Below are 21,887 nucleotides of genomic sequence, written 5' to 3'. Positions count from 1 at the left end.
TACAATATCTCTGTGTTAAATGTTGCATGGACGGTGGACAGAGATCGAAAGGAAGCAAAGAGCAGCCAGTGATATTGATATATCGATCTGTGTGCGCACTTGTGTGTCTTTATTATTTAACTTCTCCATGTACACACGCAGCATATTGTATCTCTGTGCTGGTGACTGAGGAGGGAAAAAAAGCTGTTTTATCTTAATGGATCTTGAAAAATCATGTTTTCCCCTTTCTTCTATCTTCTTTGCTCCTCAGGACAGCGATGGAGACAAGAGCGAAGACAATCTTGTAGTGGATGTCTCCAATGAGGTGAGACGCCAGTCTTTCTAAAGGATTTTGACAGCACCTTGATGTGGCTGTTATCAGCAGGTTTTCATGAACGCATATATGTAAAAGAGGTCGCTTGTAGTGATGAATCCACAGAGAATTGTCACTTGACTCTGCTTTTCCACCTCCACTCTGTGGAGCTTTTTAGAAAATTGTCTGCTAATTTTTTTTCCCTTCATGTTCATCTTCATAGGCTGTATATAAGATGGATATAGATTCTGTGTGTCAATATAGAAGCCGCATTATCTTTAAAGGCCACCAGGGGGCAATAGCTGTGGTCGCAGAAAGATTTATTGTCTGTGGGGAAAACGGCTCTCTGCCGGGACTTTGGCAAACACATTGCTTCTCAGTTTATGGCCTCTATCACTCATTTTGGTTCCCACTGAATAAAACATAAGACCTGCTCATTACCAAATGGCAAACAGCAAAAGTTAGCGGCTGGCTTCTGAATTTAGCGGCTAGAGTCCGAAATCTCTTTCACAAGTTAGCAGTCAAAAGAGCCAGAATCACAGTAATGAAGAAAATATCTTTTAATTGGTAATATTAATGAATGCATGGTGGTGGATGACAGTTCATTATACGGGATTTACAGAATTTTTTCTTCACTTTCTTGCCAGTCAAAACTGGTAGAGCGCACACAACGACCAAACTCTGAAAGACCACTGGTTTCTTATTAATAGAAGTTCAGTCTAATTTGTGAGTGACCTATCAGGAAAATACAGACTGAGCTCTGTGCAACAAGTACTTAACATTTGTTAATAGTCAAATCTAATTAAACATCTCAGAGAAATGAAATTTAATTTTTTTTATAATTTTTTATATTTTCTTCAAAATATTTTGCTGTTTAAGAGTCATTGAAAGCATTCTTTATCCAACACAAGCTCTGTGACACAGAGGTGCAGCCACACGTGAATAAAGCATGAGTCCAACATTGGAAGGACCAGTGTTGCTCAGGGAGCCTACTGCCACCTCCTCATAACCCTGCGTTTGTGTGTGTGTGTGTGTGTGTGTGTATATATATATAAACATTAACAGCATAATTGGCCAAGGAATAAGAAAGACTTCATATTATTAATATTAATTTGACTTGATTATTTCATTATTTTTGGTTTGTTTATTATCGTTTGATTAAAATGTTGCACTCCAGTTATTACTTTGTTCAGACTAATAGAGTAATCCTTTTATTTAAAAGTAGTTTTTGTGTTGTAAAACATGTTCACCAAGATATTCATTTTACGTTTTACCTTTGAAACATCAGATTTTTTTTGCATTTTCAAAGTCTAAACATCTTTGCATTTCAGTGATTTCTGTTTGCTTGCTTTAAAAAAATATTGTCCATCTGGAGTAACCTTGGTGTGTGTGTTTGTGCATGCGCGCACGCGTGTGTGTGTGTGTGTGTGTGTGTGTGTGTGTGTGTGTGTGTGTGTGTGTGGGTGCATCTGTGAAATGTAAAACGAGTCAGCAGGTATGTAGCTAGTTCAGCTTTCTGCTGCAGTTTCCTTGTAAATAGGAAGAGCTCCTATGTAAGCTCATTATCAGCTGCCACTGTTTATGCTTTCTTCTCGTGAACCAAGTCTGTACACACACACACACACACACACGCGGTACTCACCTATTTCTTCTCATTTACCTCTTCTGTGTACATTTGCATCCTGTAGCTTCTGTTCTTCCATCTCTCCACTTTTCTCTCACTCATTCTTTTCCACTCTTCTTACCCCGCTCCACCTCCTTCTTTCCACCTCCTTCCTCTCATTAGATAACTGCAGTCGGCTTCATTTAATATATGCAAAGCCGTTTATGCCCCTGGAATATTTTAGTTCTTTAAATACTTCACGCAGTGTACCAAAATATGTTTCATCTAAAGCCTTCTGTATTTTGATATTGCACACAAAAGCAGAACCAGCCTCTTGTGTGATTTGGAAACTGGTACAAAAGCATAGAGGAGAAAAAAATTTGACAAAAGTGGGTAATGGAAGAAAAAGGGGAGGGAAGTGTGTGTGTGTGTGTGTGTGTGCTAGAGAGACAACCTACATGCATAGGTTTAAACATACATGTAAGCTTGTGAGTACGTGTTTGCCTGCAATTAGCAGATGAATATGTGTGTGTGTGTGTCTGTGGCTTGGAGTAGAGGACGTTATTTGTGTGCGTGTGTGTGTATAAGCACTAAAACGTCTGTGCTGATCACTGTGACCCAGAGAGAAGTGCTGACACCAGCACTTTGCTCTGGGGGAGGCAATGCTGGCTCAACAGCGGCTCCAGCCAGTGATGAAAGCATCCGTAACAGCAACATTATCTCCAGGTCCACACACTACTGCATCAGCAACACCGACAACCTCTGCTGCTTCATGTGGTGTTTCCTGAGCTCTCTCTCCCTTTATAATCCAAATAAACTCAGTGACAACAGAGTTGCTGTTGGCTTCATTAGGCTACTTAAAAATGAGAAGTAAGTTAAGTGCAGATGAGGATCTGCTATCTCAGGAAAACACACATTTGTCTTTTAGAAGTAATGGTAACTGTAGTAATTAAATAAAACTTGAAATAAAGGTCAAGACAAAGCTTGAAGCTGTCACTAAGAGCGACAGCGTTAATGAAGCCCCAGGTACCCCAGCAAAAATATTTTACTGGCACTATTGTTGGCCTGCTGTCAATAAGCATCCTGTCATCTGTGCTACTTATCATCTTTTAGCATTATTAATTGTTAAGTACTAAGAAGTTGATCCTGGAATTGACTTGGTTAAAGATTGCTCTGTTCTTCCAGTCTGTTCGGTCCCGGTACGGTTCTGGAGTGACAGAAGTTCGGGAGATTTTTGTTTGTTTGTTCGATTTTTCCTTTTCTTTTTTCCTGACGGCCTTTTGGCTGACCAACTGATCTCCAGGGCTGTGTGCATAAGGCCTCAGCTCGCCTCTTTGGTTAACGATGTGCACTTCTGATTCACTGAGATGTTTCACTGTCAAAAAGAAAGGCTTAAAATTCAACGTAATTTTTAAAGATAAACCGCCCAGCCGACCCTTCGGAGTATCTTTTAATGCAACTATGACACTCAACTATCATTCAGAGCACTTTTTCACACGTGCACGTTGGCTTCAAAAAGACATGTATACATATATTGGTAAAATTGTTATAGAAGAACTGCAGAAATGAGGACGAAGGTCACATCCTGAAAGACAATATGCCACAGTGGAAGAATGCAGCGCTTTGAAGATCAGGATAGAAAGAGAACAAAGAAAGCATTGTGCGATCAGAAATAAGATCTCTTTTATACTCATGTAGAACATTAAATATTTTCTCACCTCTCTTTGTCGCTCAGGAGCCTAACTCTCCCGCAGGCAGCCCTCCTCACTCACCCCATGGGAATGGGTTAGACCGGGCCCCCACTCTGAGGAAAGAGCTTCCAGGGTCCTCGAGCACAGGAGAGGCACCGTCCACGCCAAACCCCCGCAGCCCAACCACAGGCAAAGCCAAGGACCCTGGACAGGTAAGATAAACAGTTGCTATAAAAATCCCTACTTTGCTTACAAAGCACTGTAATTTTTAACATTTCCAGTAGAAAATCTCTTCACTTTTTACCCTTAGGCCATTCATTGCTGGCGTATATTACGCTATCATATAGTTTTGCTCTGGGGTTATAAAAAAGCTCATACATTACTTATTTATGCACACTAAATGGCTCTGATACAAAACAAAAGTTTTGTTTTTTTTTCACACCGAGAATGTTTAAGCAGTGTCATTCTGGAGGTTACTGCGACAGATCGGCCATGTTCCTTTTTTCCCCACTTTCTTTTTTATTGTTTGACATCTCTGCAGATGGATAAGTCCCAGTCCCCGTTGTCTAAGTCTGGCACCCCGTCCCCATCCCACCGTGAGGCCCTTACCCCAGGAACACCAGGAGCTCCTGGTCCCAGCACCTCCTGCCTTCGCCTAGTCAGCAAAGCAGCAACCAGTGCAGATCCCCTTGGTGAGACTCTCCTGACTGACTGACAAGCCTGCTGTAATTTAAATCTAAAATAACTGGTTATTATAATTTCACTGTAGATAAAGGCCCTCTCTGTTACTAAGCTATGGTGACACTGTTTTTTAGTATTTGTAAATTGTACAGATCATCACAGTACCACTGCCCTTGACTTTCAAACTGAGCTGCTTTACTGCAGGTCTTTTTCATACAACCAATTGGGTCAAATCAATCTTTTAATTCAGGCTTTGTACCCAGCTGACCTCTGCCCTTCATGCATTTTAACCTCTTATCCCACTTTTTTCATTTCCACATTTGTTTATACTTATATACTGAATAATCTTGCTTACTCTACGGTTTTGTTGCAAATTTGCTTAATATGATCAAAGCAAAGTTGATATACTTAATAATGTGGATGCAGTGTGGATTTGAGCGCTTCTTGGTCTGGTGTCAAACTCGGTGTATAAACAAAGTTTAGTGTAAAGAAACATTTTCCATTCTTCTCAGTCCCTCTGTGACTGTGTCTGTGCTTGTATACTGTGCATTGTTCTTCCCTTCATCCCATCCTTCAATTCCTCCTTCCTCTTTCCCTCCCTCCCTAGCTCTCCGCAGTCCCATGTCTGTGCCCCCCGGTTCATACCCGGCTCATTTTGGCGTGGTGTCCCACGCAGGACTGAATGGGGAGCTGGCCAGCCCAGGAGGCTTCGGAGGGGCTCTGACTCTCTCCCCGCAAATCAGCGCCGCGGCCAGCGCGTACTCCAGAAGCCCCATGGTGTGTAAAGGCCAAATTTATCTTCTCTGTCAAGCTCTGATTTATTGTTCAGATGCAAACTTTTGACTTTTGTAGCACTGTTCAAAAACTTGATGAATCACTTCTGCGCCATCAACTGCATTCGTTATATACTCGAAGCCGTCACATTTACATCCTCAAATTCACTTTCATATAGTGCTACAGTCATAGAGAAGAGAAACTTTACTACAAAGAGTCTTGCCTTGATGGATTGCATCTATGTTACATATCAGGAAACGTGGGTGAACAAGAAGGAGCTGAAAGAGTCCAGTTAAAGTCTGATGTAGAAGAATAAATTCGTCCCTTCTAATCGCTTTACATTGCAACTATTTTTATTTATTTGGAAAATAGATTCTACTGGATAACTTCTTGCACCTTTGGATGATAATTGGAAATCATTCTGAATCTTTAAAGTAGCCTTTGCCAGTCTGTCACTTTTTTGTTCACGCTTTACTTTCCACCAGGTGGCGTATGACTCTCGGTCTCACCTAAGGGCCCCGGGGCTGCCCTCCTCTCTCCCTGGTTCCTCTGGTGGCAAGCCGTAAGTCAGAGCTTCTATCGCGCACTAAAACAAGCCCAGATTAGACGATGCTCAAGCGTGAAGAGAGATAAAATATAATGATTCAATGTGCTGCAAATTTTATCTGAAGCTGAGTCTTTTTCTGTTTTGCAATTAAAACCATCTACAGTTTTGAGGCACGTGTAATAGCATTAGTATTGTATTTATTTTGCATGGATGTGCTGTATAATTGAATGAAGCAGTTACATTTTTAATCTTATTTTTAGCTGATGGTGCTTATAGAACAGCAGAAAAGGACAACGACACAACAGGAACATACTTCAAATATTAGCTCAGTGATAACCCACAAATATTTGCCTTGGATGGGAATCAGGATGAACTGTAGCTGCTCCTCTTTGTGTTTTTAAAAGAAAATAGAGAGCATTTCAAAGATGTCCATGAACCTTTTTTGATGTCTGAAATGCTGGTGTGATTTTTAAATGTCCCGGCACCTACTCAGACAAATTTGCAGACTGAGGAATTGTGTTGTTTTTGTCATTCATTGCAGAGTGGCAATTCATTCTTGCGGCGCTAATTTGAAATCATAAAGCAGCCTCGGCTTCCAACCGCTACAGTATCGATCAGCCATTAGCAAAGCCACGCTGACTCTGCCCTGTAATATAATCTGCCATTATGCATTAATGCCCGTAGCTACGGTGAGCCCAGTAATTGCCAGAGTTCGGGGAAATACTGCTGGAGTTTCAAGGCTATTATGGTGTTGTCACACGTCACACTGCCCACTGACATATTTGTGGTCATTAATGAGTTGTGTGTATTTACCCCTAGCACTCTGCTTTTACTTGCTCGCTAACTGATTGATTGATTTTCATCTTCTCTCTCTTGTCTTCATAGCACCTAGGAGTCCAATTTTAGTTTGTTTTTTAGCTGTTGCTCTTTCTGCCTGACTGTATTGATTTATTTTCCCTCCTCTCTCTATCCCTTCTCAGCGCCTATTCGTTCCACGTGAGCGCGGACGGCCAGATGCAGCCCGTGCCCTTTCCTCCCGACGCTCTGCTGGGTCCGGGAATCCCTCGTCACGCCCGTCAGATCCACACCCTGAGCCACGGAGAGGTGGTGTGTGCCGTCACCATCAGCACCTCAACTCGTCACGTGTACACCGGAGGGAAGGGCTGCGTCAAGGTGTGGGACATCAGCCAACCAGGAAGCAAGAACCCCATGGCCCAGCTGGACTGTCTGGTGAGACGTGAAAGAAAATGAGGCACACACAAGTATAAAAAAATTGAGAAGAGTACTCTCGTAACCACTCGCACGTGAATCCATGAAAACCAGTGCATGCATCCACAGAGCAGATTTGTTTTTACTGACCATGTCGTGTTTCCTCTTCCACTTTGGTAACAGACATTAAAACGTCCACATTAATTTCCTGAATGTCCCTAGTGTTGCCATCTGTCCTGTAAAGCCTCACGCACTTCCCCCCCCTCCTTGATCAAGTTACAACAGCCGTAATCTGACTGGTTTCTTTATCTTGTCAAATCAGAACAGGGATAACTACATCCGCTCCTGTAAAATCCTCCCAGACGGACGAACCTTGATTGTTGGAGGAGAGGCCAGCACGTTGTCAATCTGGGATTTGGCCACGCCAACTCCCCGCATCAAGGCGGAGCTGACGTCGTCCGCTCCCGCCTGCTACGCTCTGGCCATCTCCCCTGACAACAAGGTCTGCTTTTCCTGCTGCAGCGACGGCAACATCGTCGTCTGGGACCTTCACAACCAGACGCTCGTCAGGTAAGAAGGACCTCTGCAGGTAGACTGTAGTGAGACGAGAGCAGAAAGAGAAAGGTGAGAAAAAGAAGGTAGAATATTTCAGATGGAGGAAGGGAAGATAAAATATGTAAGAAGAGAAAGCGAGTGAGAAATTGTTGCAGTCTGTGGCTTCTTTAACTAACACCAAGGTCAGGTGCAAACAAAAGGGATAATCTAGCCATAGGGGATGTGAAGAGGATAAAACAGCTCTGTTTTAGCAAAGCTGGGCTTAAATAAAAAGGAAATGAGATGCGGAACACTGTCGGTTCTACGGGGAGGCAAGAATTAAAACATATTTAATCTGACACCTCTACCAGGAAAGAAGCAGAGAAACAACAGGGAGGCAGAGTCCGCTTTGCTTGTGTATTCAAAGGGCTTCCAGTTCGGTTCTTAGACCCTCTTTTGTGCGTGTTTGCGTGGTCGTTGTCCCGGCAGGCAGTTCCAGGGCCACACGGACGGAGCGAGCTGCATCGATATCTCCAACGACGGCACCAAGCTGTGGACGGGAGGGCTGGACAACACAGTCCGCTGCTGGGACCTCCGAGAGGGACGCCAGCTGCAGCAACACGATTTCACTTCACAGGTGTGCGCGCACACACACAGACACACACAGACACACACAGACACACACACAGTAATCATATTCTGCTCACGCTTTTTAACATGTTGATACAGGTACAGCACTTAAATGGTAATAGATCCCTAATATTGCATCTGTAATAAGATTCACCTCAATAAGGGATCGTGCACAGTAAATACAACAATAATCTACACACACACACACATTTTGTCTCTCATTCACTATTCACTGTGACGACAGGACTACAGCTGACCACTGGTGTCAAATGAGTTTCGATCCACAGTATAATGACTTTCTCTGTCTGCCATCTGAGGTCTGTTTAGTTCACTCTATATTTAGCTCGTTTATATCACTCCACTCTTTCATTTTTCCTTTTCCCTACTTTCCACCTCTGATCTTTTGTTGTCCCATCATCTTTATCTCTTCTCTTTAATATCCTCCGATCCCTAATTTTAAGTTCTTTTATCTGTCCTCCCTACTTCCTTCCTTTGTTCTCTTCTAATCAACCTTATCTTCTTTCCCGCCCCTCATGTTGTTTTTCTTTTCACTTTTTTAAAAATAACTTCTGCGCCCTTGCTGTTGTCGCTTCTAATCCTTCTGTGTTGCCCCTCATTTTGCTTTCTGCTTTGCTTTATTCATCTTCTTTCTCCCTCTTTGTCTCCAGATCTTCTCTCTGGGCTACTGTCCGACAGGCGAGTGGTTGGCTGTGGGAATGGAGAGCAGTAACGTGGAAGTCCTCCATGTCTCCAAACCGGACAAATATCAGCTGCACCTGCACGAGAGCTGCGTTCTCTCCCTCAAGTTCGCCTACTGCGGTACAAACACAAGCACTTTATTCCGTTCCTAAATCGATTGAATTCCAGCCACTGACCGACATGTGTCCGTCTTCTCCACGCTCTTGCTTTGTAGTTTGTTTTTCCCCTTTAGTTACTCCTTTCTCGTTGATTAACATGTGTTACTGTTGCTTTGTTGTTTCAGGGAAGTGGTTTGTGAGTACAGGAAAAGACAATCTGTTGAATGCATGGAGGACACCTTATGGAGCTAGTATTTTCCAGGTGAGAGATAAGCACCGATGACTGGCTCTGATGACGTGTGTGTGTGTGTGTGTGTGTGTGATATGTCTTTTGTCAGTGTGCCATAGGGAGAGAGTCTCTGCAACACAGAGCCTTTAAGGCAAAAGAGAGAGAGATGACAGGGTTCATTCAAAGGGAGAGAGCGTGATAAACCTCTATTTTTTTTTCACTTTCAGATTTGTTGATCCAAGGTGACTTGTGGAGATTTATCAGATGGTGCAGACTGACGCGCACACACAAACACACACAGTGAATCAAAACACGACAAACACCATCTTTCCATTTCGTTCAGTTGCTTCGTTGGAGGAAATGTTGAAACATGAATATGCAGAGAATATTTTTAGCTGAGCGAGTACATCTGGGTGTGAATGAAACTCGAGAGACGAAGGCACATTTAAGCTGAGCAGTGTGTGTGTGTGTGTGTGTGTGTGTGTAAAACAGTGTGGTTGTCATATTTCTGTAAGCTACAGTGGGCAGCAGGGTTGGCGGCTCCCGTCTTTCCCCGTGGACTGAAAGGAGAATACTGGCTATCTTGCTTTGTTATCCAAATGCCAAATGTTCCTCCTGCCAAACCGCTCCCTCCTGTCACTGTGTTAAACAGAGCTGCTCTCTCTCTCTCGCTCCTCTTCATCGCTGTCCTCCTTGCCTCTTTTCAAAGCGCCGTTTCGCTCTTGTCTTATTTTTCCTCTCTGTTTGTTGTTGTCCTCCCTCCCTCTGCTCATTTTTATCTTTTCCTCCAAATCTGCCTGGATCTACTTTCTTCTTTGACCTTGTCCTTTTTATTACTGTCCTTTGCTTTCATCGCCTTCCTTTATTTTATTTCCTGTTTCCGCCCTCTTTCTCCTCATGCTCGCTTTCATTCACGTCCTTTAGCTGGTGTGTGGCATCACTCTCTTTGTTTGCTTTCTCTCAAGGGAAACTGGAAAAGGACAAAGGTCATAAAGAGTACAATCCAATCAAGATATGCAGACTGAAAGAAAACAGATGGAACAGTCCGATGAGTCTCGAGTTCAGAAAGTTTAATGAGGGCGACTTTTGTGCAGTGCAAAAAGTTGTTCTCTTAAATCAGTGAGATTAGAGAAGCGACTATTTGCGGTGCACAGGGAGAACACAGGCATCCACTTGTTTCACACCATGAAGGTTTCCCCTCTTCCTTTTTTCAGCTTTTATTGAGCTGTTTTTCGCACCGAAATGCCAAACATGCTCTCATCCTTTCAGCGGTATTGGCTCAACAAAACAAGCTGTGTTATCATTCTGAAATGTTGCTTTTTATAAATGTTCATTCTCCCTGCTATAAATTTTAAATATGACAGTTAAATGGCACATTAGCTGAAAATCTGTGCTGCCAGGTACATGCCACCGTGTTCACGTCACATGGTAGCATGCAGCTTCACATTTTCAATCACAAAGATGTTTTTTTATATACAAGTTCTTAAATAATGATACTTATTTTTAGCTCGTTCACTTCGTAACTAATGTGTTACCGAACATTTTAGGCTAAAAGATGAATCAAATAAACCCTGTGACTCTTTTTCCAGAAAGCAGACAGTGTGAAAAAGACAAAAGTCACAGACATCCAAAAAGTAAATCAGAGTTTTAAGTTTCTCTGGGTTTTTCAATGTCTTCTTTACTTTTCTCATCTTTAAACTCATCCTTTAACCTGTCACTGCCCCCCCCTCCTGCTATCTTGTTATAGTTTGAGGATTCCTGTGTGAAATGGCCTCTCACCAGTGCCCTGATGATTGACAGCCCCGCTGAGCTTGTAGCGAGGAAAGGAGGAGAGGGCAGAGAAGTTTAGAGAGGGAGAGGAGGAGTCGACACGAGAGCTGGGGCCTGAGTGAAAGGGGAGCCTAAGAGGATAGAGAGCGGTGGTGGAGGAGGAGGAGAGTCTGGGAGGAAAGGGAGGAAGATAAATGATGATGGAACAGTAGGGGGGAAAGGAGGTGAAAGGGGGAGGTGGGGTTTAGAAGTAGCTTTAGATCATCTAAAGCCAGGTGCCCAGGTCTGGCTTTGGGATACAGGGGGGGAAAAGAGAGCGAATAAAAGGGAAGGATTGTGCATTTTTCCAGTTGAGGCTACCAGGCTTATGCTGCTTAAAACCTGGAGTTAATGTGGCAGTGTCTCACACTGGAGCAGACGAATGAGTCAGCATCATGGAGCTGTGGAGTTGTCTGTTTGGAAATAATTGCCGACTGTTTTGAAATGCAAATATGTCTTGTATGATTGAGTATTAAATGATGAGTCACATCTTTTCTAACATCTCTTTGTGTTCCTTTCTCTCCATCTGTCTTCATCCATTTATCATCACATCCCTCTTGCTTTCTCTCTCACCCCACCCCCCACCTCTCGAACACTCCCAGTCCAAGGAGTCTTCATCAGTGCTGAGCTGTGACGTCTCCCCAGACGACAAGTACATAGTAACTGGCTCTGGGGACAAGAAGGCCACGGTGTACGAGGTGGTGTACTGAGAGCCGGGACAAGATGGGAAGAGACAAGGTGGAGATTTTAGGGGCGGGACACTCTGCCAACCACTCCTGATCCTCATTACATCAGCAACAGCAGCACCTCCGTCTCAGTCGTCTTGAGTCCTCCTGACTCTTACCCCCAAAACATCACTCCCCCCCCTCTCTTTTTTTTTTGCTGTGATATAAGCTACTGTGGAAGCTCCCAAATGCCATCTCCCCTCCTCCCCCTTCCACTTTTAGCCCAAGGATGAGGCATGATAGCAGAGAGAGAGAGGCAGAATGGGGAGCAGCAAGATAAGAAGGACAAAGGAAAAGGGCGGTGGAGCATAAAGATAAAGTTTGGAGGAGAAAGAGGGAAAGATGAGGAGAAGAGAAAGAGTGAGTGCGGAAGGAAGAAATGAAAGGGAGGAAGAGGACAATGAGAAGGAGGAGGAGAGAGGCAGGGTAATTAGGGCTGTTTCCTGATTAAGAGCTCAGTGGAAGGGAGGCCCCCAGAGGAGGTGCGGAGCGGCACTGTGGGAGCGCCAGCCAGGAGCACTGATACCACACAATCGATTCATTAGCCAGACAGTGGAAGCCTTAATGAGGCTGACGCCGCAGCTCGATCTCCCCAGCGAGAGGTGTCAGGAGCTGGGGAATGATGACGCTCCGAGACGGAAGGGGGCTGCTTCAGATATCCACATACACTGACGTGAAACATAGACCTGCTAATACACACACACGCGCGCGCGGCATCAGGCTAGAATACACACACACTCGCTTCCACCCCCTTGAGGTACTCGTATGAAGAGAGAAACACACACAACACATAGAGCACCCAATTAAACATTCACCACAGCGCTCCCCGTCTCACTGCTAATATCTATTTTATTTTGGTCTGACAAAGGCAGCGTCTAATGAGCAGCGGAGTCAATGGGATTCTCCCAGGGCCCAGAGACACAAACAGAGAACATCAGCCGAGCTGTTCATTCTAATTCCTCTGGATTGTTCTCCTGACACCGGGCGCTGCACTCACTCTCATTAAAGGCACTGTCAGCTAGATGAAGTAGCAGCACGCCAGCTTCACTGTAAGGCGGACGAGGGGGCAAATTAACACCACACGTTTACGCTATCATCAGCAGCCAACTAAGCAGCGACTAATCCGATTCCTTTCAAATTTTATGCAACTAGTTGCTGTTTTCATTTACAGACGAGATTACATGTTTATCAGAGTCATTATCTCCATCTCTGCCTGCCTGCTTACGTGCTAGTGTTCAAGTGCTCGGGCTAATTCTTGTTTCATAAGCTATTGATTTCTATTAACTGAGATGCTAAACACCTTAAAGAATTTTTTACATTTTCACTTGCTCACTGAGATTACGATTAGAAGATTTATGCCACTCTCATGTCTGTAAATTCGCCGCAAGCAGCCTTCCAATGTAGCTTGGCCAACAGACAGAAAACAGGTGCCCAAAAGAGCATTTTACTCTTTTAAGGGCGTACAAATCGGTTTTTATTGACAACATTTGATGCACTACACTAGCTGGCTTAAACACCTTACCGCTGTCAACTGCATGCTGAAGTTTCAGTGCAGCCAGAATAAAAATAGTTGAAATTACTTGTGTCAATATGTCACAAACAATGCAATCAGTATCGTCCATGAGTTCAGCTTCTTTTGGCCCGTTTATGCCAGACCGGTCGCTTTGCATGCAAACAGCTCCATACCACCGTGTAGGGGAGAGCAGCGTGTCGTGATTTATGAGCTGAATCATCATCACTATGCAAACACATTTTAATGACAGCTAAATCACTGTGATTTTTACTTTCCACTAATTAGTTAGAAACACAACTTTCAGCCTTTCTTATATTTTAAAATTGGGTTTTTTGGAGACCTGGGATTTTGGGTCAGCTTCTGTTGTGTGTTCAGGCTATAAATAAAACAGACGTGACAGTCAACACAAAAGGGTTCAGACATTTTTCAAAGTGCCTGTTTGTTAATTTAACACAAATCGCTAAACTTACAGGACAGAAACTACATATCAATCCTGTCAGGGTAGTATTGATCCAGTACCAATAGCAGCATTGGTATCGTTACTATGGCAACATTCAGAAAATAAAATAAATGCATAAATCAGAGTTGTTTTTTTTTCCAGAAAGCCTGATGTTTTCAAACTGTTGCAACATCTCCCTCTCTGTAGTGTGTGACTCTCCAAGCTTCTGTTACCAATATGTGCTTAAACCAGTGGTTAAAAACCAGCACAGGCGTAAAGTCAGTGAGCATAAATATGTCCTTACAAGCTGGAGACAGGTGCTTTTGGTGAATTTGGTTTGCATGCCATCAATAAAGTTTGGCCAGGTGCTTCCTCAGATTGGATGCGTTACCGTGGCCACCTTCACATTTAGCACCACAAATGTCACAGAGGGCGTCGTCTGCATATATCACATCAGATCGCTCAAACGCTGCTGAAGTCGAGGTTAATACTTTCTCCACTTTTCTGTTTGTGGGCTAAGCTTACTTGCGTATTAGTGGCCCTGACTAATAGCAGGCTAGTAAAACAATGATTCTCCCTGTTTTTCTTCTGTGGCTACACTGAGTATTAATCTATTCTGAAGTATTCTAGCACGTTGTACGGCTTTTACTTGGCTTTTTGTGGATAAACGCATGAGCATTGGAGATGCTGGTAAGGAGTTTTTAGGGGTTTTTCTTTACATTTCAGACAGAGTCAGGCTACCCGTTCTCGTTTCTGTGTACTAAGCTATCAGGCCTTGTAATTATTGTACAGACATGAGAGTACTATCAGTCTTTCTAATTCTTGTTATGACAGCAAATAAGAAAAATATCAAGCTACTTCTTTAAATATAATCCTTACTTTTGATTCCTACTTGTATCATATTCCAAACTGGCAGGCAAACTGTATATCGGAGCTCTCTGCTTCTGTAGAACATGCATCACCAATGTTTAGACTAAAAAGGCACATTTCAAGATTTTCTTTGATTACTCGTTAATTTCTGAATTTTTTTTTTTAATAGTGATTGCTTGTCTTATGTAATAATGTGTTTATGTATTGGGGTTGCCTATGATTATGGGGAGGAATGCACTCACACATGGAGACAGAATATCAAGAGGAACACAGGTGGGACTACTTTTTTGTCTTCTTTTTTAAATCAGGGTACCTTTTATCCTTGGTAATGGTGATGGGCAGAGGGTGTACAACATCAGCAATCCAGTGTAAAGAAAAAAAAGAGCTCCTCTGTCCACTCCTTGTTTTTATTATCCCCCTTTTTTTCCAAAGTGGTAGTGCGTGTATTTTAGTCTGTTTTCAGTCCTTACTGTGTAGTAATAAGCCGTTTCTGTTGAGTCTGTGGACCGTGTACAACAGGCGTTGGCTGCGACATGAAAATATAGATTTAGCCATTGATTGATCGATCGAGGTTCCACTTTTTATTGCATGTTTGTTGCATTAAAGCTCCACTGCTGGTAGAACAAAATCAATCTGGTTTCGTTCGGTAAATACAGCGAACGGTCTCACAGCCGCAGTTTTACACAAGAAAATCTTAGCGTGACAGTATGCAATCTAGCTCATCTGTATAAAATGTCAGCAGGACTCTTCCATGCTTCTTGCTGCAGCACTAATGCAGAATAGGAGATTTACGAGAGACTTCTGAGATGGCTTGTGTACCAGCCAGGAGTCAGAGATAATCTGTACAGTTTAATGCCTTTGCCTGCCTGTTTCCCTTTCTGCCTGACAGCCACAGGCAAATCTAAACAATATTCTCATACACAAGCTTGTAATCTACTCAAAATGATGCTGTATAATGGCTATGCATTTGGTGGTATAGCATAAATATTTGGGACATTGTATTTGATACTTTTCTTTAACAGTAGGTAACACGTCTCCCCTGCTTGTGCTTCTCTGTTCCAACAGTGTTCAAAACTTATTTTTCCCCCCATTTTACAAGTTCATGTAAAGTTTCTCTTTTAAAAAGCCAAGGAACTTCCTCCTTTTTTTTAACTGGGTCTTCCCTCCTGAAGTGTTTTCCCACGTGCTGTAAAAGAAATACTATGTGTGAAAAATAAACCAAACTTGTGTTCATCCTTTCCAGTGTCTTCTGTGTCAATTATTCTACTATGGGGATGGCAGTGGGTGCTCTGCTTTTGGTGTAAATTTTAACATCTCTAGAAATGAGGCCAATGTGAAAAGTTCCCTAACATGCATCTCCTCTCTCTATTGTCTCTGTAACAGCCTCAAGTAACAGTGGTGAGAGCATGCTTTGTTGAAGATGGATAGCACTACCTAGATACACAGGGGACCGACTGCACTGTGGAGAAGAAAGCCAAATCCTAATGTGAGCCAAATATTAACTTTCATTTTAGCAGTTTTCGGGCTCGAGATTATCCCAGCTGTCGTAGGTTGAGAGGCGGTGAACACCCTGGACAGATTACTAGTCCATCACAGGGCCAACGCAGAGTCAGCCAACCATTCACACTGACATTCACACCTATAGGCAATTTTGAATCAGCCATTAACCAAACATGCATGTCTTTGGACTGTGGGAGGAAGCCACGCAGGCACAGGTAGAACAAACACAAAAGCCCCAGTCAGCCAGTAGGACCTTGCTGTGAGGTGCAAGTTTAACCACCAAAGAAACTGATTCCATTGTTTACCATAATCTCATTACTGTTTGCAGAACCTGTACGGCATGCGTACACATCACAGGTGAGCAGAGAGGAGTGCAGTGAAATGGTCTCGTCATGTAACTTTACACCATCTACTTATCTCCACTTTCTTATGATCGCTGTAAAACAACAGTGTGTCTTAAAGACAATCACTGTGGGCTGTGGAGGCGAATCATGGCAACTATATTAGGCATATCTATTCAACGACTCATTAATGCAGCTGCCTGATCAACCAATCACGTGGCACAAACTAAATGCATCTAGGCATGTAATCATGGGCAAGACGGTCTGAAGTCCAAACCGACCATCAGAATGGAGGAAAAGGTGATTTAAGTCTCTCTGAATGAGCCAAGGTTGTTGGTGCCAGATGAGATGGGCTGAGTGTTTCAGAAACTGCTGATCTACTGGGATTTTTACAACCATCCATCTCTGGGGTTTACAGAGAATGGTCCAAAAACGAGAAAGTATATAGTGAGCAGCAGTTCTCTGGGTGAAAATTTGCCAGTAGATAATGGCAGGACCGCTTCAAGCTGATAGGAAGGTAACAATAACTAAAATAACTACTTGCTATAACAATGACATGTAGGAGAGCATCTATGAATGCTTAACATGTCTAACCTGGAAGCAAATGGGCTACAGCAGCAGAAGACCACACCAGGTTCCACTTCTTTCAGCTAAGAACAGGTAACCGAGGCTATGATTCGCACAAGCTCACCAATATTGGACAACAGAAGGCTGGAAAAACACAAGTCTTGATTTCTGCTGGAACATTAAGATGGTAAGGTCAGCACTTGGCATAAACAACATGAAAAGTGTAACCTTGTACCGGCGGTTCAGGTTGGGGATGCTGGTGGAACAGTGTGTGAGAGAGATTTTTTGGCACACTTTGAGTCCTTTAGTTCCAAGTGAGCATTGTCTAAACACCACAGCTTACCCGAGAATTGCTGCTATCCATCCCTTCATGACCACAGTGCTAGTACAATAGTACATCATGTAGCAAATCCTTTTACACGGGTTTGTGTGGAAGCCATTGTAGTCAAATGGCTTCGACAGCCACCAGAACTCAATCTAATAGAGCAGTTTTTGGATTTAGTGGAATGAGAGATTTGCACTGTGGATGTGCAGCTGACAAATCTGCAACAGCTGTGTGATGCTGTCATGTCAATATAGACCAAAATCTCAGAGGAATGTTTCCAGGAATGTGTTGAATCTGTGCCACAAAGGGAAAAAAGAGTTCTGACTCTAAAGGCAGGTTGTAACCCTAATCATTGCTGCCGGTGGTGTGGGGTAATTTCTTTCTAGGAACTCAAGTGAGACAATAACCCTGAATTATTGGACTGAACTCTATCATATTGTGCAAAAACAGTATCAGACACAGGGCCATCACATGCTTTATCAAACTGACACTGTGTCCCGCTTTCTCAGACACTTTCATTTAAAACGTATTCAGCACATTTAAAATTTCATGTTCCTATCATTAAACTACCAGTAGGCTGCCTGTATTAGCCACTGGTTACAAAGACTATTTTCTTCACACGCATAAAACTGTCTGTCCTTGCTTAACATTTCAGTTTAGCACAAATGTTCATTGCCTGACAACATAACAGACCAAAAACAAGCCTGCGGAGGTTATAATCTGTCACCATACAGGTAACAAACAAATGCTGCAAACACATGGTGCTAAATCCAGCCAAGCAAGGTTCAATGCACAATTTAACCACATCAAAATATCACACACTGGTACACTGGCACTTCAGTCAACAGCAAGGCACAGAAGTAGAAAGAGGTTCATATTTGAGGTGGGTGGAGCGATTTAAATATCAACCGTATCAATACCAATGCTGGATCGATAGTAGTGCATTATGATTGATGATGGTTGGTTTCTGTCATCTAAGTTCAGTATGTAGCACATTATACTGTTTTAAACAGAGGTGTGGACTCGAGTCACATGACTTGGACTCGAGTCAGACTCGAGTCATTAATTTTATGACTTTAGACTTGACTTGAAAAAATGTTCTAAGACTTGTGACTTGACTTGGACTTTTACACCAATGACTTGGGACTTGAATTGGACTTGAAAAGACTTGATATTTTACCCCAAATATAAAATTTAACATGCATATTATATAGAGATTGAAAATGTGACGTCATTCACGGGTAGAACCGCAAAGGATTCTGGGAACTCGTGGCAAGCGGTCAAGCGGTACTAGCGCACGCAGGCTTTCAATTAAAATCAGTCACACAGCGATAAAAAGAAACACAAAAATGTCAAGAAGCTGTTGTATTATTAACTGCAATAGCCGGTCGCATGACAGCCACGGGAAGCCGACGGGTAAAGAGATCGGTTGTTATCGGATTACGTCGTTGAAGAGAAATTGTTCGAGCCATGTTTCCGAAGTAACAAAGAGGCGACGGATGGCCTGGATTGCAGCCATTCAAAGATCAAATATAACGTCCCAGAACACTCCAGCTCACAGGTTAGTCTGCTCCAAGCATTTACACGAAGGTCAGTGTTTTTTAGTAGTTAATACGTCATTTTCATAACATAATTGGTGATATAGGTTACAAGCAAGTCTGGCGCTGAACAGAAATTGTGGCGCTATGCTCCTTTATTTATTGTGCATAAATAGTAAATTGTCCTGACACAATATTGCGTTTCGCTTCTGTTATTATGGTACACTGACAAAAACATATACTTTTATTCACAGGATAAAACAGGTTTTTTTGTATCACTAATTGCCCAGTACGATTACAGCATACAATATTATTGTCACTGCTACATTTCTGTGATGCTACCAGAAATTATTTCCACTACTAATTAATTACCATTGAGCTCAAAGGTCCTATTAATAAACGGTTAACGAATGTGTATTTATGACGACGATTTGTGAGACTGGTAAACTTATGATACGTACGATGGTCTTTACTTTCTACACGGTGCATTTCAAGGTCCTGCACCCATCCGGCGGTAAACTGTACCTGGGCTTGTTGCAGTGACCTGAAGTTACTAAACTTCATGAGTGTGTGCACTCACTCCAAGAAGCGTATAATTATAAATATGCATATAAATATGCTACGATGAGATAGCTGACTTCATCTAACTAGCAAATGTTGTCCAGGCTACGTTGGTCATACAGTTTTTTTTAATGTGTATGATATTTTTGTCATGCGATTTTAAAGCCGGTCCTACAACCGCATCCAAGAATAACATGCAGCTTATCTCAGAACTGTCGGTGAAAATTATTCTTGGAGCTAGGTTTAATTGAGCTGCATTTTAAAGAGGTGCAATTTCACAATTTGTGTATATTTTCTAAGTTCACTATTTTGTCATGTGTTGAGAAAAACACAGATTTAAAAATTACATGGTCTAATATTTACATTTAGCATAACTGCAACATTATTTTTTCATTTTTTTTTTAAAGACTCGAAAGGACTTGAAATTCAAAATTTCAGACTTGTGACTTGACTCGGACTTTTACACCAGTGACTTGAGACTCGACTCTGACTTGCCTGACATTACTTGAGACTTGACTTGAGACTTGAGGATAAAGACTTGAGACTTACTTGAAACTTGCAAAACAATGACTTGGTCCCACCTCTGGTTTTAAATAAACAATTGTTTTTGGAAATAAAAAATATACCTCAAACATGCACTATGACGTTTTTAACCCAAAGTCCTTTGGGGCATATTTAAATTCCTGGTCTTTTCTCCAAAAGCTGAAAGGTGGGCTTTGTCGTAAAAATCACAGTGATTTAGTGGTCATTAAAATGTGTTCAGAATATGCAAATTAATGATAATCAGAGATGGGCAGTAACGCGTTACTATTGCAAAAATGGTAATTAGATTACGTTACTTTCCCGTAGAAACGCTGCGTTACTGCGTTACTAAAACCGTGATATTTTTTTTTGCGAGAATGTCTCATGACAGTGACGTAAGCAAGCGAGTGTGACGTTGGTGACAACAGCTGTGTGCAGATCAACAATGGATCATATATCGAGTGCAGAGAGAGTATGAGCGTGCAGCGTTTAAAGCGTGGAAGCACTGACCTTACTTTGAGTTTGATTCCATAAAAAGTGACAAAAACATTAGTCTGTTGTGCGTGGGAAGAAAACTTCTTTTTACAGCGACAAAAACCCCTAAACTTCCGAGCAAGCACCGAGTGCGCAATGACGTAATGGGAAACTCACAGAGAAACTCGCGGATTCTTCCACTGACCGCGGCACACCTGCACCAGGGTAAACCTCCGCCTACCCTGCTCCTGCTTTACAGGTGAAAATAGAGCAACAGGACCACTGAGTCTTTGACTTTATTTATTTTCTGCTGTGTTTTACTTGCATCTATTTGAAAGAGTGAGTGTTAACACACAAAAATCGAAAACCCACCCGAGGAATTAATAAAGTTCTATCTAATCTAAAAAAAATATATATTTTATGTGCTGGAATGTGCAGAAAATAGGTTTAAATGTTAAACAAATTTCTTCCAGTCAGTGAATGTTGCATATAATTAAATTTTTGCTTGATGCATAAAGTTAAAAGATTAAAACTAATAAAACAAGTTTTAAAAAGAGACTTTTCCATTTGATTACATTTTGTATGATGGATTGTGCAGAAAAAGTAGAATTGGGCTGAAAGATCTATCACTTTATCACCTACTCAGGTTGTAAACCGTGTTTTTAAAAAGTAACTAAGTAATTAATTACTTTTGAAAATAAGTAATCAGTAAAGTAACGGGATTACTTTTTGGGGGAACTAATCAGTAATTAGTTACTGATTACTTTTTTCAAGTAACTTGACCAACACTGATGATAATTAATTTCATAAACCATAAAACACTACTCTCCCATGCACAAATTTGCACTATGTACAGCTCTGGTGCTCTGGTGTCTTGCTCACCAGTTTTTGTAGAAGTGCCGTCTGTATCTCTCTTTCTCTTTCATGGTGGCCAAGTTTTTAAAACTCATATTCCAGACTTTACATTTATTTTCCACAGAGTCAGCTGGTATTTTTGTGCACAAGTGTTCTTTAGATAACTTCTTTTACAAATCTCACAGCAGCATTGTGAGAATGAATCTTTGCCACAATGATTCAAGGCTAGAGAAAAAGCAACTGAAGTTACCAGCTACCTAATGTGCTGTTGGAAACTCTCTTGCAGTGTGTGCTTTCTGCAGATGGCTGCCCCTCTGAGGTTTCTTCCTGTTAAAAGGGACTTTTTCCTTCCTCCTCTCGCCAGTCATGTGATTGTTCTCTGTATTATTGTAGTGTCTTTACCTTACAATATAATATGTTTTTGTGATTAGGAACTTATAAATAAAATTGCATTGAATAAGCAAAAAAGGGGGAGGAAAAAGAAACAAAAGAAAGAAAGCATGGTGCTCAAAAGAGAAAGACATGAGCAGGACGACCACCATTACTGAGCATTTGAGCAGTGCTGTTAATGACTTTGCTGAACACAAAGCTCAAAAGTCAAAATTCTGAAGGGTGAGTGGTTTATGTGCTTGTAAAGGTTGAAACATTGTCACCATGTGTGTGTGTGTGTGTGTGTGAGAGAGAGAAAGTGCTACAGTTGCTACAGTATAATATGGCTGTAAGCCCCCCCCCCAAATATCTGCCCCAAGGCCCTTCACACAGTTGCTCCGCTTGTGGATAACATGCTGTAATTCAACGTGCAAAAGTCAAAAGGATGAATGGCTCCTGAATAGTAATACTGTTCAAGTACTATTAGTATTC

At 42.1% G+C, this 21,887-nt stretch overlaps 1 protein-coding gene across 7 annotated transcripts in view; it reads left to right on the top strand.

Annotated features, from left to right (window-relative positions):
* Positions 1-15,581, top strand: part of tle2b (TLE family member 2, transcriptional corepressor b) — an 83,104-nt gene extending 67,523 nt beyond the window's left edge. For 6 of the 7 annotated variants that reach the window (XM_082523507.1, XM_082523504.1, XM_082523505.1 and 3 more), the window contains 11 exons: positions 251-304; positions 3,631-3,798; positions 4,128-4,278; positions 4,875-5,044; positions 5,527-5,603; positions 6,569-6,818; positions 7,120-7,367; positions 7,821-7,968; positions 8,630-8,780; positions 8,944-9,020; positions 11,399-15,581. In XM_082523507.1, coding sequence (XP_082379633.1) covers positions 251-304; positions 3,631-3,798; positions 4,128-4,278; positions 4,875-5,044; positions 5,527-5,603; positions 6,569-6,818; positions 7,120-7,367; positions 7,821-7,968; positions 8,630-8,780; positions 8,944-9,020; positions 11,399-11,506 — 1,602 coding nt within the window. In that variant the 3' untranslated portion in view covers positions 11,507-15,581. The remainder of the gene's footprint in view (positions 1-250; positions 305-3,630; positions 3,799-4,127; positions 4,279-4,874; positions 5,045-5,526; positions 5,604-6,568; positions 6,819-7,119; positions 7,368-7,820; positions 7,969-8,629; positions 8,781-8,943; positions 9,021-11,398) is intronic. The other variant, XM_082523506.1, reaches the window with a different exon arrangement.
* The last annotated feature ends 6,306 nt before the right edge of the window (positions 15,582-21,887 follow it).

This window comes from Aulonocara stuartgranti (genome assembly GCF_965226115.1).
Source record: "Aulonocara stuartgranti genome assembly, chromosome: 23".
Lineage (NCBI taxonomy): Eukaryota > Metazoa > Chordata > Actinopteri > Cichliformes > Cichlidae > Aulonocara > Aulonocara stuartgranti.
The sequence above is the reverse complement of the archived record's forward strand: the minus strand, read 5'-3'. Positions and strand labels throughout refer to the sequence as shown.